Source organism: Lepisma saccharinum, unplaced genomic scaffold, assembly GCF_977018435.1.
Source record: "Lepisma saccharinum unplaced genomic scaffold, izLepSacc3.1 HAP1_SCAFFOLD_677, whole genome shotgun sequence".
Lineage (NCBI taxonomy): Eukaryota > Metazoa > Arthropoda > Insecta > Zygentoma > Lepismatidae > Lepisma > Lepisma saccharinum.
In genome coordinates, this window is record NW_028143348.1 from 43,887 (window position 1) to 60,369 (window position 16,483).

A 16,483-nucleotide genomic window follows, 5' to 3' on the forward strand; every position below is an offset into this window, starting at 1 on the left:
CAGCTGTCCCTACCTATGAATGTCATAACTTGTACTCTTCAATCTACTGTCTTCCTGCATTTTGTACAAAGGTGTAACCAAATATGACTGCTGTCGGGACAGACTCTTCCTATATCTGCGTGTGTGTATCCTAGTGGTACCTAGCTGAGCATTTCGAATGCCATAATTTCAGTTTTTTTAATTTTTTATTTCACATTTGCAGCACGAGCATAACATATCCTAGACTTGTCTGTTGTAGTGCTTCCCTCCAAATATTGCTCATCCAGTATTCATAAGGCCAGGGCTAGATGCGAAATTCCGGACATACTTCTGAAGCTGGCAACACTGCCACTTGTATATTTTTTTCTACTCAAAGTATCAGTCTGATTTCAATAAACCTTAACTTGATTGTAGGAATGTACAACTGCAAGGTATTACGTTTTTTCATTAAGTTTGCTCTATTGAGGGTGGACGGAGGGGCATAGCCCAATTAATTATGCCATTTTTTTTAAAAAAAAAATTCAATTTTCTTCAACTTATTGGTATAAATTTTATCTCTTAAGAAAAAACATTTCATCTCCCTGGGACAATTAGGTCTCCAATTATTTTTTTTTTGTACTTCGCAGCAAGTTAGAAAAAAATGTGCACTTGAAAAGGCACAGTCTTCGATGGAAATAATCTCTTCGTGAGGCTTCATTGGCACTCAATTCCCTCTGCAAATGCTTACCAAGTCTTTTGCAGAAAAGGAAAGATATTACAAACTTAAGCAGACACTTAATGTGACTATGCCATCCACCCTGCGCGTGTGCATACATCCACGCCACGAAGTGACCACTTCTGAGGTTATGAAATACTTTAAAATTTAAAACATTTGAGGCATAATCAGTTCTCCTTGCTAAACCTTTATGCATACTAAAGGTCTTGCAGAAGAGAAGGAAAACTTACAAAATTTAGCACACACACCCAATACGATTTCAATGATCAATAAAAGCACATCAGAATAGGTGGATATCAGCATCACCATCAGATGTCCCTACCTATGGATGTCTTCAGTTGTGCTCTTCAAATTATTTGTTCAGGATTGTTTGTCCAATTATTTGTGATTAGTGTAAACATGAGTAACTGATTCTGCTACATTGAAAGTTGATTAATTTCTGCATATATCACAATGGTTAGGATTAGATTGTGATTACGTATGCAGCTTTGCATTAGCAGGTGTCTGCGAGAATGTGTGTGTGTTCCACTACCAATTATAATCAGGGGTCTAGGAATTCTTATAATGTTCTTTCATGGATTTTCAAAGAATCATTTTGTTTTTCAATTCTGAACACTAAAACAAGATTTTTACAATTATTGCAACATAGAAAAATTGTATCGGACCATAAGCTTTTAGTGCAATCTGTACTGCAACAGAGAACGTATGGTTCGTTAACATATTGTTATCAGTTTCAGATATAATATTTTCAAATACTTACTTTTGTTCACAAACAAGGTGTGTTGAATTACTTTGGAATTTCTTTTCTCTGAACGTATCAATATCAATTAGCTAATTTTTGCAGTGAGTGGAACATGTATATAGCAATATGTCGTTAACTTCTTTAACTATCAAGTTAGGATAATAAAAAGTAATGCATAACACCTAAGAACATCACCTAATGTTGTTACCTAACAAAAAATACATCACTAAAATAATCATGGTACTAAATTCCATCTGTCATTTACTCTATATAAAGCAGGGTCCTCACTTTACTTAATGAACCATTTCTTGAAAACCATACAAGACAATTCCCGTATGTACAAATGCCAAACGCTAGACTATGCAAGACTCAACAAAATTTTAAACATAATGGAATGAGATTATTCAATTCGCTACCAGCTTCCATACGTAACTTAGAAAACAAGCAGTTTACTAAACATATTAATAATATATTAGTACGATATTGTATATATAGTGTCATGGAATTTGAAGAACACTTCCATCAGGACCTGTAAAATGTAAATGTCTACTCATAATGCATCACAGAGCTGTAAAATGGGTTCTTGTACATGGCTTGTATTGTAATCAAAATAGAGTACTATTTTCCAATTGCTTTCGCTGTTTTAATATGTATTTTTAATTTTCTTTTCTTTTGTATTTTTTTATATTAACATTTATATACTTATTATGACGAAGTCTATTGCAATCATGTAGTTTAATGACTAATAAAGTATTCTATTCTATTCTAATTTGTCTTTTTTTATCTTTAGTATACATATGAAGACATAATTTACTCGAATTACAAAACAATACATCCATTGTTACTAATATGAAATCAAACTAGTGAAAATTAATATTGAAATTACATTCAAGCCATGAAGATTGAATGTGTCAGAAAATTAAAAATCATTGTTTCACTATCTAAAGTTGATTATTTCTGGCAGATTGTTTCAGATACTTATTTGAATCACATTCAATCATACGGAGGAAAAGAATCCATCATTAAGCAATCAGCCGAATGCAATCACAAAGGAGAAAGGTAATAGTACTATGCTAAGAACACCCATTGTTTTAAACATTCAGTTTAATGCATCAAAATGCATTATGTACTGATACAGCATATTTTTTTTTTTTTAATGAAATATCATAGACCTAGAAAATTAACTTCTATACATTCATTATATATAAATCGGTTCCAACCATTACCACTAAATCATACTCACCTTCTGACGGATGCTCAAAACCACAATCTACTATGGCTCGCAGAATTTCTGGTTTCAGAAGAAAATCACGGAAACCAGAACTGTGTATAGAAACATAAGTTCCCTTAACTTCTTTCTTTGAAGGAGCATCTCCAGACCCATCAACTACTCCCTGTTCTGTCTGATCCTCATCTTCGTAATCCAGAAGGTCATCATTGTCTGCCATCTTTCAATTTCCTGCTGAAATAAATTTGCATATCACACAGTAGTCCTATTACGAATGCAAAGTGTTAATTTTCTTCCCCACAATGTCAATATCTACAAACATAGATCAATGCATATTTCTATTCAGATGATAAAAGTGGCACACTTAAAGCAATTGAGGGTGCTTTAAAAAAAAATACAAAGAGTACAACTTAATTTGCTGAATGGTTTTGTTTGCTCAAGACATGTAATGGCATCACTGAATATTACCAATAGTTTAATAGACTTAGGTAATCACGAAACTGTTGAGAATATCTAGGCAACAGCGAAAGCAAACCACATGAAGATTCACATAAATGCTCTAGAAGGAATTCTACGCAGATGTAATTTTTCAGATATTGGAATATTGTTAACGTTTCTTTAAAGGAGAGGAAAATTCGAAAAAAAGATGCCCTGGTGTTGGCCAAAGATCCAGCCGAGCCTTCATGTGAGGCTGGTTTTATGGTGTACCTCAGCAAGGCAGTTACCTTCTCCTCAAAAGGAAAAAGTCAGTGCTGGTGAGAATCTATGCTGTCACTTCCATTAAGAATGCCATAATTTATTCTCGTTTGAGTCTGTTGGGCCAAGCAGCTATAAAAACATTAACAGCAGAAGTATGGCTATGTGACAAAAATGTAACAGCTCAACTTTGAGCAAGTGATGAAAAGTTTGCATAAATTGGTCTGAGATCAAGGTAAATGCTGAAATTTAATTCCAAAAAAAAGTTTTATTAACAGGGTGGCTACAAACAAGCAGAAATGAAATTCCCTGACTTTTCCAGGTTTTCCAGGACAAAATTTACATTTTTCCCTGACAATTACAAACTAAACTAAATTGATGTTTTTACAAATGGAAATAATAAACTCATACAGATCCACATATGGTTTTGCTAAGTATGAATATTATCTTCTATTAAATTGACTTAATTTCTCTATTCTCTATGACTTGAATTCAAACTGCAAAATAGTGAATTTGGAAAATTATTACAATTCACAAGCTAAGGAAGGATTATGGAATTTTGTCATATGCAGTAAGTTTAAAATAACATACTTGCTTATTGTAAAGTTACGACTAAATGAGATAAGAGTGACTGATTAAGAAATACAATTTGTAATTTATCAGTCTCCTTATACATTCTCGGTATTATATGTTGATATTTCCACTGAGGTTTGGAACCCTCTGCTTGCAAAAACTATGAGTGCGGACTCATTTTTCAATGCATAAAGCTACTTCTCTCTTCTCTGTAAAACAAACAACTTAACTCTTGCATATAAGTGAAACAACTGAATCAAACAAAAGAAAGTGTCATATTTCCTTACATTATCGATGGGATATCAAGGAATTTATAGAATTGCATTGTATAGGTACCTGATTTAGCTAACCAACACATTAAAACAGGAACACACTAATAATAAAAGCTTCTGAAAGTTCATATACGAGGGGCATCCTGGAAAAGCTCCAATGGTACCTATACGCAGCACTAGTGGTCAGAGAGCGACACACACATACAGGCAGGAAGAAGTGGCATGCAGCTGTAATCTGGTACAGTTGCAATGTAGCCGGTTTAGGACAGTTCTAGGTTAAAGATTGCAGCTCTCATACAGTCTCCCACCGACTGCGATGTAGCCTACATTGCACACTCAGAATTTGGCACAGAGCAATCGTGTGAGTTGTGCAGACCGGACGTCGTGAGTGATAGGATGGTCAGATGATGGTGCAGACAATTCACGGAAGGCCAATCGAATGTGCACAACCCCATAGAGCTGAGTACACACGGGCCCTTTGCATCACTTCAGGTGAGAGAACTTGGACCACTCCCTGTACAGCCCTGGCCTTGAATGTACCTACTTTCATCTCTTTGTTTAACTGAAGAGGTTTCTGGCAAGGCAAGGATTTGACAGCTACATTGCGGTAGAGATTGTTCCACTCTTTGGTGTCACACACATATACCATGGGCATACAAAATTTAGTGCCATGGTGCGACACATGCCAGAACAACGGTGGTGATTATGCCGAAAATTTTTCCCAAAATTCACATTTTCATTTTAGCGCATTTTCTGGCAAATATCTGAAATTATACCTTCATGGTGTTTTTAAACTACTGTTTCAAATTGTAAGTCACATGGCTTATGCCTCTTCGCGAGAGTTTGATATCTTGAAAGTTATTTTCCATACCCCTTTATTAATTTTAAGGGAAGGATTTTAGATAATGAAATTTTGGTGTGGGGTTATGGCCCCACACTTTCTTGATCACGGCTGAACGTGGGGATGATGTGATCAGCACCACACTCTTGGCTGCCTTTATTCCTCAAAGTTTCCTCAAGGTACCAGCTTCGTATGATGCTGGGTGGGCGCCGGAGCAGTTTGAATAGGTGGAAAACATCCCGGTTCTCCCCCGCTGGGGATCGAACCCGGGTCTCTCGCATAGTAGTCAGATGCCCTAACGACTGAGCTCCATTATTACTCAATCGAGAAATGCCGATAGAACGCACTTAGCGTGGTAATTCAAAACATATCTCGTGCGACAAATACGAAGATGTGGCTCCCGTGTGACGGTAGATAAGCACTCAATCTCCTGTTATAACCTTGCCACTTTGCTCTGTGATGCAAATGGTTTTGATAGAAGTTGAAAAAATCGTGGGAAATATATGATTTAATGTGGCTGTCGGAATCATTTCACGTACGTATAACTCTATAGTTTACTCTTGAGTAAAATGTTGGAAAACTTGAATGTTCTTTGTACACAAACATGGCCTAGAAAAGACAAGGATGTTGGATTTCATGGTTTTAGGACATTTCTTTTAAAAAAATCGCTAAAAATGCCTACAATTCGCATTTTTTGCCAAATTCGCATTATTTCGATATTTCGAACGGGCGAAAAATGTGTCTAGACATCACTGCACATTCCTAAACATAATTTCGCAGCAATTACCATTTTTAACGGTTTTGGCGTTTGCAAAAAATCAATGTACCTACTAATTGGAAATTACTTTCTGGCCACCCCTCGTATAAATCAGTAGATGGAAAGTGAAAATTTAGCAGGGCTGGCAGAGAAAAGTCAATTCTTGAAGGAAGTGATTTGCTGTTATGATTGAATGATTCGAGTAAATATGATATTAAAATATTTATGTATTTATTATTAGTATTTTATTTCATAATATTGGACATTAACTTCACTCAGTGAGAAATTTAAGACCATCTCTCACGAGATTAAACAGACAGGACAGAGAGTGGCATTAATTTCATTTCAATACTAGTGTTGCAGTAAATTTGATGTTGGGAGCATGCACTTGCCAATTTTTATAACGTTCACCAATGTAGATTTATGTTTAACTTTTTCGTGATAGTATTCAATATATATCCCATTTGGTTGGGTTCTTCTTGATATGTAAGAATAGTGCAATGTCATTGTAAACGTATGTTAACTTGTGCGAAACCAGTAATGCGTCAGGATGATGAAAGAAAACCTTCGTAAGCACTGCTACATTAAATAATGTGAAGTGAGCCAGAAGAGTAATAAAATTCCAGCAGCATATTTGCAGTCTAAAGCTCTTCTTGTTTATGCATGCGATTTTTGTTGGATGTTTCAGTCCATGCAATTTCTGTCGCATGGTGTAGTGAGATACTTTGTCGGGTGGTGATACTCGACAAAAATCGTATGTATCAATGGAACATATTTGTTTCCATGTTCCTTCAGTTTGCCCAACAAAATGCCTAACTACGACGTCTGACAACTATCGGACGGCGCCACCGGCTCTTATCCCCTCCATCTGTTGACAAGTTCCCTTACTACTCCCATACGGACAAGAAAAAATGATAATTCAATGCATTTTTCACCACATAATATTTAGAGGCTTAACCTTTACTCCTCCAATGATACCAACCATTATGGTATCATCAGGGTAAGGTCGTACTGGTCCGATGATACCATATGGTATCATGGTGCTGATTACGAAATGAATGTGCGTTTTGGACCTTCATACTCTTATGTTTGGGTGGAAACTCTGACACAGGTCTGGAGCAAGCCTGGGAAATTCATATTGATGGCCAAGCTCTCCGCCCCCCCCCCCTCCGCAACATATCCATGCCACATTTCCGAACAGAGTTTCTTTCACATTTTGGCTCATAATTCAACTTGTATGGCACCAAAGAACATGAAACATGTTTCATTCTCTTGAGAAATATCCATTCTTTGAAAAGAATACTAAAGTTCCCACCGTCTTCCCAAATAGTGGGAGAAGAGGGGGTAAACTCCAGATGTTTTTTTTTTGTTGTTTTTTTTCATTGAAACTCGGTAGTCGCTCCCCCCAAACCCCCTTTCCTCGGTTCGACATTCTGAATTGTACACCGTTGCATGCTCTGATGTTTTAGCTGCAAAACAAAACTTATCCGAAGTAGATTGCTCCCATAGTGCCCAAGTTATAACAATTTTCCTCCAAAAATGCAAATTACCTATTTTTCGTAAAAAACAGTTTCACATTTTGGCATATTATTCAACTTGTATGGCACCCGAGAACATGAAACATGTTTCATTCTCTTGAGAAATGTCCCTTCTTTGAAAAGAATGTAGCAAACTCCAGATATTTGTCTTTTCCATTGAAATTCGGGGGTTCCACCCCCAACCCCCTTCCTCGGTTCGGCGTTCTGAATTGTACACTGTTGCATGCTCTGATGTTTTATCTGCAAAACAAAACATATCCGAAGTAGATTGCTCCCGTAGTGCCAGAGTTATAACAATTTTCCTCCAAAAATGCAAATTACCTATTTTTCGTAAAAAAAAGAAAAATCACATTTTGGCATATTATTCAACTTGTATGGCACCAAAGAACATGAAACATATTTCAATCTCTTTGGAAACGTCCATTCTTTGAAGAGAATACTAAGGTTTGCGCCTTCTCCCCAAAATAGAGGGAGAAGAGGAGGTAAACTCCAGATTTTTTTTTTCATTGAAATTCGGTAGTTGCGCCCCCAAACCCCCCTTCTTCGGTTCGGTGTTCTGCATTGTACACAGTTGCATGCTATGATGTTTTAGCTGCAAACCAAAACTTATCCGAAGTAGATTGCCCCCATAGTACCCGAGTTATAACAATTTTCCTCCAAACATGCATATTACCTATTTTTCGTAAAAAAATAAAAATCACATTTTGGCATATTATTCAACTTGTATGGCACCAAAGAACATGAAACATGTTTCATTCTCTTGAGAAATGTCCATTCTTCGAAAAGAATACTAAAGTTCGCACCTTCTTTCCAAATAACGGGAGAATAGTGGGTAAACTCCATATTTTTGTTGTTTTTTTTTTCATTGAAATTCGGTAGTCGCTCCCCCCAAACCCCCTTTACTTGGTTCGGCGTTCTGAATTATACACCGCTGCATGCTCTGATGTTTTAGCTGCAAAACAAAACTTATCCGAAGTAGATTGCTCCCTTAGTGCCCGAGTTATAACAATTTTCCTCCAAAAATGTAAATTACCTATTTTTCGAAGAAACAGTTTCACATTTTGGCATATTATTCAACTTGTATGGCACCAAAGAACATGAAACATGTTTCATTCTCTTGAGAAATGTCCATTCTTCGAAAAGAATACTAAAGTTCGCACCTTCTTTCCAAATAACGGGAGAATAGTGGGTAAACTCCATATTTTTGTTGTTTTTTTTTTCATTGAAATTCGGTAGTCGCTCCCCCCAAACCCCCTTTACTTGGTTCGGCGTTCTGAATTATACACCGCTGCATGCTCTGATGTTTTAGCTGCAAAACAAAACTTATCCGAAGTAGATTGCTCCCTTAGTGCCCGAGTTATAACAATTTTCCTCCAAAAATGTAAATTACTTATACATTTCGTAAAAAAAATAATAATCACATTTTGGCTTATTATTCAACTTGTATGGCACCCAAGAACATAAAACATGTTTCATTCTGTTGAGAAATGTCCATTCTTTGAAAAGAATACTAAAGTTTGCGCCTTCTCCCCAAAATAGCGGGAGAAGAGGGGGCAAACTCCAGATTTTTGTTTTTTCCATTGAAATTCGGGGGACGTGCCCCCCCAAGCCCCCTTCCTCGGTCCGGTGTTGTAAATTGTACACCGTTGCATGCGCTGATGTTTTAGCTGCAAAACAAAAGTTATCCGAAGTAGATTGCTCCCATAGTGCCCGAGTTATAACAATTTTCGTCAAAAGACTGTTCGAAGTCAATCAAGACGAAATTCCCTGACATTTCCCTGACTTTTTTTGACACCTCAAATTCCCTGACTTTTCCCGGTTTTCCAGGTCTGTCGCCACCCTGATTAAATACCTACGTAAATAAGAAAAATTTAGAAATACTAGGGTAACCAAATGAAAATTGCCTAAGGGAGATTTCAGACCAAAGTGACATCAATTGGGAACCTGCCAATTACAAGAGGGGCATTCCACAAAGTGGTCTTACTCCATGTAAACAACAAAATGAATTAATCTGAAAATTATCAGTTTTTAATTGCATTAAGGTTTAAATATTTGCGAATGCATGTATTTTGGATATTTCACCAACAAAAATTAAAAGCATCTGTAGCTTATAAGCTTCACACACAAATGAAGTTACATTTTCCTACATTTTTAAAGTGTCATACACGTTAACACATTCTTGTTAATGCTTTTCCTGTATTCAAGTTGTCATCATACTCAAGATTTCTATGGAGTCAGTTCATTATCAATATTTTAGGTCAATCTCATGTCTAACTTCATATATATATATAGCTGGAATGTCCCAAGACATTTCTTTCAGATTATAAACAGTGAAAATGTCTAGCAGGAGCGGGCAATTTAAGTCAAACGACAAGCATTTTTGTGGAAAGAAAATATTTCACAGGGGAAGAGACTAAATATAACTATGTATAAAGAGCCAGAAAACCGAAAATGCAAATCCAAGCATAACGCTAATGCTTTTAAGATGGTATCACTATTTTATTACACACAAAAAATAGTTTACTAATGGCCACTCCATAGAATACTGTGCAACTAATCATGATGTACAGAGCAGTATAATGCAATATTGTGTTTTCTATACATGGTGTTTGGCACGTGGTCACATACATCAGAAGGGTCTTTTTATTTTGTGTGGTGTTTTTACCTTTACAACATCTGTGGATTTCAGAGTGCTTGGAGTGATGCATCAGTGGTACTGTTTATGTTGGTGAAAAGTTGGTACAAATGCATTTAAGAAATAATGAATATGTCTACATTTCTAAAATTTTAAAAACCACTTACATTACAACCGTTCACTTTGATTCACTGTAGCCAAACTTCAAACACTATTTATGGATATCAAATTGCAACTGAGAATTTTCAATAGTTCATAGACACCGTAATAAAATTAGTTAACCATACATAACTTCAGAAGATATTTGAAAAGAGGTCCAATCTCTATGCAGAAATATGCAATAGACATATTCAATTTATTCTGGCCCCAAAATATCCTGCTTACTTATGCATGTGGTAGATATTGGTTTCAGCTAAAACTACTGTAGGATTGAAAGTTATAGATACTGAAGTATATCCAATTAAAAATGAATCAGCAGACCTACAATAAAAAAAGTACATCAAAATCTGGCTTATTCAATTCTGCGTTAATCTGTGCTAACCAAAATGTTTTTCCAATATGGCTTATATTTTTTATCGTTGTGAGAAAAAGAGGACAGTTTTTTTTTTAGTTTTCCAAACTATCAAACTTTGAAATTCTGTAACTCAAAAACAGATTGTCCAATTGTTATGAAATGTTAGTACCATGCAGGCAGGTATATTTTAAACACAAAATTGTTCATATTCAGACTTTTAAAAATTTGTAAAAAAAAGAAAGTTCTCATCAATTTTGTGAAACAACTGCAGGCTGTCACTGTGTGCGGTGTTGCCACATTCCATGTACACCTTTACTCAGTTCAATAAAATTTGTAAAATCTGTTCGCAGTGTGAATTGACAATGATAATGGATTTTAATAATATCTGCAAAGAGCTTCAAAACAAGACCAATATTGTATTTCTAGGACTACGCAATACTAAGAAAAACTTGTTTCACAAAATTTATGAGAACTGTTTCTTGACATTTTAAAAATTTGAAAATTAACAATTGTTTAGGTACCTATTCAATCTCGGCAGAACACTTCTCACTCGTTTATTTTGTCATTTTTTACATTCGTACTTACCTATTCTCCATTGCGAAAGATTCTTTAAGGTGTAGTTTTGCTTTTTTCACGAAAATAACCAATTTTTCACATCAAGAGTAATTATTGTTCTTCCTTTTTTGCTTGCGTAACACAATATGGTGGGCGCAGCTTGAGTAGCGAGGTGGATCATGTGGGTATGCAGTGTTTCCAAACTTCGTAACTGAAAAATACCTGCATAGCCCCACAAACCATTGACGGATAGCCACAAAAACCATTCACAGATAGGCCCACGAATTATTTCCGGCAAGGTTAGGTTAGGCAAGCATAGTTAAAATTTTGTTCGTAAAACAATGCGATACACGATGGAAGAAAATACATCAACAAACTTTCAGAATGCTACAGAAACTCATTTCCATAAGTAGTTTCTTCCTTAAAAATTAAGAAATCCCTTCTGCAAAGATCATATTGTTACCCTTGTTTAAAAGCTTGGTAAGAATTTACAATATAGAGAAAGTCTCCAATTTCGTTAATTTTCGGTATACTAACTAATTTTGGCCTCCTAATCATGAATCTGTTGTAAAAAACTGGGCCACGTCTGGAAATTGTACAAAAAATGTTTGTTATAGTGGAGCCACAAGCAAAAAAACCTGTGCAGAAGCACATCGCGCTGGCGGGTGCGGGAAAGGGCAGCGGGAAGCAACATTCGCGCTGGCTCACGTCAGCGTTGCCAGGCCTATTGATTTCTCGGGAGAATTCCTGGAGCGATTTTACAATACAGGGAATTTCTCCATTTTGTTTGAAATTCGGCATACTCACTAATTTTGACCCCCTAATCACGAATCTGCAGTCAAAATTTGGCGCTCACACGTGGAAATAGCAAAATAATCGAAATTAAGTTCTTATTTCCACACCCTCGATTTCCGAATTTCCCGCCGGTTCCAGGCTCCGCCCCTGGGGTAATCGACCTACCGCCCCCAACCGCTATCGCGGCCCCGCCTATATCTATAGACTCCCTGTTAAGGGCATGTTAGAAAGTGGCTGGATTCACCTGCCCCCAAATAAGCACCAAATTTATACGTGAGCGCCAAATTTTAAGTGCAGATTCGTGATTAGGAGACCCAAATTAGTAAGTAACCGAAAATTCAAACAAATTGGAGAAATTCCCTGTATTGTTAAATTATACCGAATTCCTTAGTAAACTATTGCTATGGAACCTCCAACAGCCTGCTTAAAAACAAGTTTCCTGCTCATCTTACTTGAACATGGAGGAGACATATGGAGTAGAACTCCACTCAGCCGTGAAAAGTGCTGTTTGAACTGTGAAATTATGTCAAACGCTACTCAATTGTGCTAGGACATTATTTTATTTCTTTTACTACATTACTATTTTAGATGGCTGTATTTTATCCCACCTAAACTCTATTTCTATTTTAGTTATTTTACGTCGCTTTTGTGCCTCTATGGGTAAGTACGAAAATATGGAAAACTGATGAAATGGATGAAGTGACACGAACACAGTGAAACGTCCTTGCCTTACGAGGTAGAAACACTGACTTCGTAGCGTGGGCAAATTATGTTATACATGTATGTGTTTGTGGGTGTGTGTTTTTTTATTTTTAGCAGATGGGGAGGATGGGTGGCACCCTAGCATAAGCGTTGCTATCTTGAATTATTGTGGAAGACATGCTGTCTAATTCACCAAATATATTTCACATACGTAATGCATTTTCTCATTATGGTGTAGGACGCGTGCCCACCCCTATCGATAGCTGTACACCGAACACCAGCAGAAGGCAAATTGATTTGTTATTGTTAGCATTCGACTTGAAAAATTGTGGAAAATCGTCAACAACGAAAGGTGGCATGTTAGCTTCATCTGTGAACACAACTTTCTACCATTTCCTGTCATAAAAATTCCTCGTGATAATAGAACCATCGCTAACCCCTTGTGTCGGTACTGAGAAAGGGCAAATTTGAGGGTGTTTTCCACGCACTCTCTAACCGGAAAATGCGGAAGAGATGAAAGATGTTGGTCGGTTCCCTCGGGCAGATTACTTTCTTTTGTTTGAAACATGTCCACTCCTGAAATGGAGATCTTCGGTATATTTTCGCCAAACACGGGGTGCTGGGTTTAGCACCATTGTTACAAAAGTATCTGTGACATTTACACCGTAAACAATGTGTGCCACTCCCCTTGCCCCCCCCCCCCCAGTGCGCACGACTATGCCGCCCATCCGCCCCCAAGAACGTCGTTCATCCGCTACTATTAGATCATCGGCTTTTGTAGCAGATCTTCTGGTTTCCCAAGGAACAATCTCCTGAATTTTTCAAATGTGACCTGGCAACACTGCCCCAAACACCGATAACGGCAGGGAAGTTGCGCGAACGCTTTGGACGAAAGGTTTTTTCCTTGTGGTCGAGCTATAGTGCCAAAAGCCATCCACGGGTAGCCCCACAAACCATTGACGTTAGCCCCACAAACCATTGACGTTAGCCCCACAAACCATCCACGGGTAGCCCCACGAACCATTCACACGAGGTTAGGTTAGGTTCCATTAGCACTCATTTCACCCCTAAATTCATCGAAAAAAATAGGGATTGTACTAGAATTGAACATCATAAATCATTTTCTTGTAAAACAACAGCGTGGTTGGACACAATGACAGGAGATTACATTTTTGTTCGTAAAACTACGCATATACACCTATATATAAAAAAAATTCAATCAGCTTTTTTTCAATTTTTCAGACGTGACCCCCATTTTTTTTCAACAGATTCGTGATTAGGTCAAAATTAGTTAGTGTACCAAAAATTAACAAAATTGGAGACTTTCTCTATATTGTAAATTCGCTACAAAAGCTTTCTGCCTGCACAGTACTAACATTTCATAACGATCGGACAACCCATTTTTTATTTTCAGAATTTCCAAGAGAGTGATCATTTGCAAAACTCACCGCAAAAAAAAAAAGAAGGCATATCGAAAAAAAATTGGTCTGCGTAGATTAAGGCAGAATTGATGATATTCAATGTGACGTCAATGGTGGAGAACATCATGGGAAATCTGTCCACACCGCACGTGCTCCGGCACGGCCACACCGCACATTCATAATTTCAAATCTGGGCACGAAAGTATTATTTCACCTTAGGAAATGTTCCGCATTCCAAAATAGAACGTTAGCAATGTAAAAAAAGTGCGAAATATATGATTTATAGGTGTCAACCCCATACTATAATAGTACCAAAAAATTCAATCGGCTTCTTTTTTCAAATTTCCAGACGTGACCCCCGGATTTTTACAACATATTTGTGATTAGGAGGCTAAAATTAGTTAGTATACCGAAAATTAACAAAATTGGAGACTTTCTCTATATTGTCAATTAAGTTATTTCGCACTTATATTAAGTAATGACACATTTATTAATCTATGCGCAGAAAGAACTTCTAAAATTTTGTTTCAGGAGACAAAAAGAAAATACATTCCGCTTGACATGCATGCAGGTTTTGATGTGATGTGCGGTTGGCACTACTGTGGATTTTCTCAGTGTCTATGATGTAAGCAGCTCGGCGGTTGAGGCAAAACTGGCACGGAAGATTCTGAGCTCAGTTCTCGCGCGGATTGATACATAAAACTGCTGCAAACTTAGCTTGACGCTTTCCTTAGTTTTTTTGTAGGCATACTGGCTAATTTTTTATTGGGTCTATAATTTTTAGTCCGATAGTAGGGGACATCATTTCCATCCCTGTCAACTTGTTGCCCCGAACGAAAGTAGATAAATGTTTAAAGCATGATTAAGATTCAGCCACGAATCAATGGCGTCAAATATTTACCCAGCTTGATACAACCACTTTTACGTGCACGTGCTACAAAACATTAAAAATAAGATTCCTCAACAAAATAATTTACAACGTTCTTAGTTCTTAAATCTATGCTAAAAGAATTTACTAAAGGCATTTCTATATTCCAATTCTCCATATTGAAGAATTACCCAACGTGGGTTATATAAAACCTTTCTTCACTGTTGTTGCGCCCGTAAACACACCAATAACAAGTACTTACTACTAAGATTATTTGACAACATTAAAGTAACTAACAATCTCTGGTGTACTTCAATGGATTTTATCATAAACATTGGATTCAAAATTCATATCACTCACCAAGTTTGTTGATTTACCCCAAAAATGCAACAACGACGTGTTTAGGTTAACTGCTTGGTGCCGGAAATGATGAAATGGAATGGCGCTCACGCTGACGACGAGCACGCAAGAACAAGACGACTATTATTACTTATCACACAACGCGAGAGCAACCTTGCGTTCTGACGTCACTATGAAAAGCTTTGATTGTTTCGCTAAATGCGCAGCGCACATTGTAGGTTAGATTTGTTAGGTTTAGTTTTATTAGCATACATAATACATTTTCTATGAATTTATGCTAAAAGAACCAAACATAACAGACCTAACATAACAACCTGGTCTGTCATTATATGACGTCAGGACGAAATGTTGCTAAAGACTTGTTCAATAAGGGATACACGCAGAACAAGTAGAAAGAGAAGCTAAATTCTATGCTTTTATACAGTATATTGTCACATAACTAGAATCATGACTTTCAGAATAAAGTTCTGCTTACATTTGTTTCAGATTGTCACACATATTTAAAGAACCTTTTTAAGGACATAAATATAAGTTAAACAATTCAAATTAAAATTCATTGGCATTATCACGATGTATAAAATATATTTTTAGGTGGACATGGACGACGCTTCGCGAGTGGGATTATTTGGCGGCGCTCATCAACAAAGAACCAAATAGAAATGCATCATAAATTTCATGCATGTTTGCATTTTTCCTACGGGTCCCAACCAAAATTTACAGCGATCAAGAGTTTACATAATTTTAATTTCCAGGAATAATCTCTCTCTCTCTCTCTCTCACACACACACACACACAAACACGCCATGATCCACAATGATCTGCGTGTTCTGTGTTGGATAATGAGATAATAGCCCCGTTCGGCGGGCCAGAAAACTGCAAGATGCATCTGAGAGGAAACACGTGACTACCCAGTCAACAAAGTACTGTTACCACAACGTTGTGGCAACGTTAGCCCCTAACATACCTAACGTTGTTACAACGTTGACTGTATGTTGATACAACGTTGTGTCAACGTTTAAGGGTCATTTTTTTCAACGTTGGTTGACAACGTTGTCACAACATATACTGAACATTATGTAGCAACGTTAGGTATGTCAGGGGTTAACGTTGCCACAACTTTTTTGCAACATTACCTTCCTGCCTGTGTAATTTATGAATATAACAATGCATATTTAAAATATGGTTATCTTGCCAAGCCATTTTTGTATATAATACATATGCGTAACAGGAAAAACTCATGTTTGTAACGTCACAGTTTCTCTTTACATATTATAAAAACTTTTCCTGCTCCT

General features: G+C 36.9%; 1 protein-coding gene across 2 annotated transcripts in view; it reads right to left on the bottom strand.

Moving 5' to 3' along the window:
* The window catches only part of Hel25E (ATP-dependent RNA helicase 25E), a 38,700-nt gene extending 23,395 nt beyond the window's left edge, over positions 1–15,305 (bottom strand). The window contains exons 1-2 of one of the 2 annotated variants that reach the window (XM_083116406.1): positions 15,192–15,305; positions 2,680–2,898 (exon numbers count right to left, since the gene is read on the bottom strand). In XM_083116406.1, coding sequence (XP_082972532.1) covers positions 2,680–2,884 — 205 coding nt within the window. In that variant the 5' untranslated portion in view covers positions 2,885–2,898; positions 15,192–15,305. The remainder of the gene's footprint in view (positions 1–2,679; positions 2,899–15,191) is intronic. The other variant, XM_083116407.1, reaches the window with a different exon arrangement.
* Positions 15,306–16,483: the final 1,178 nt, after the last annotated feature.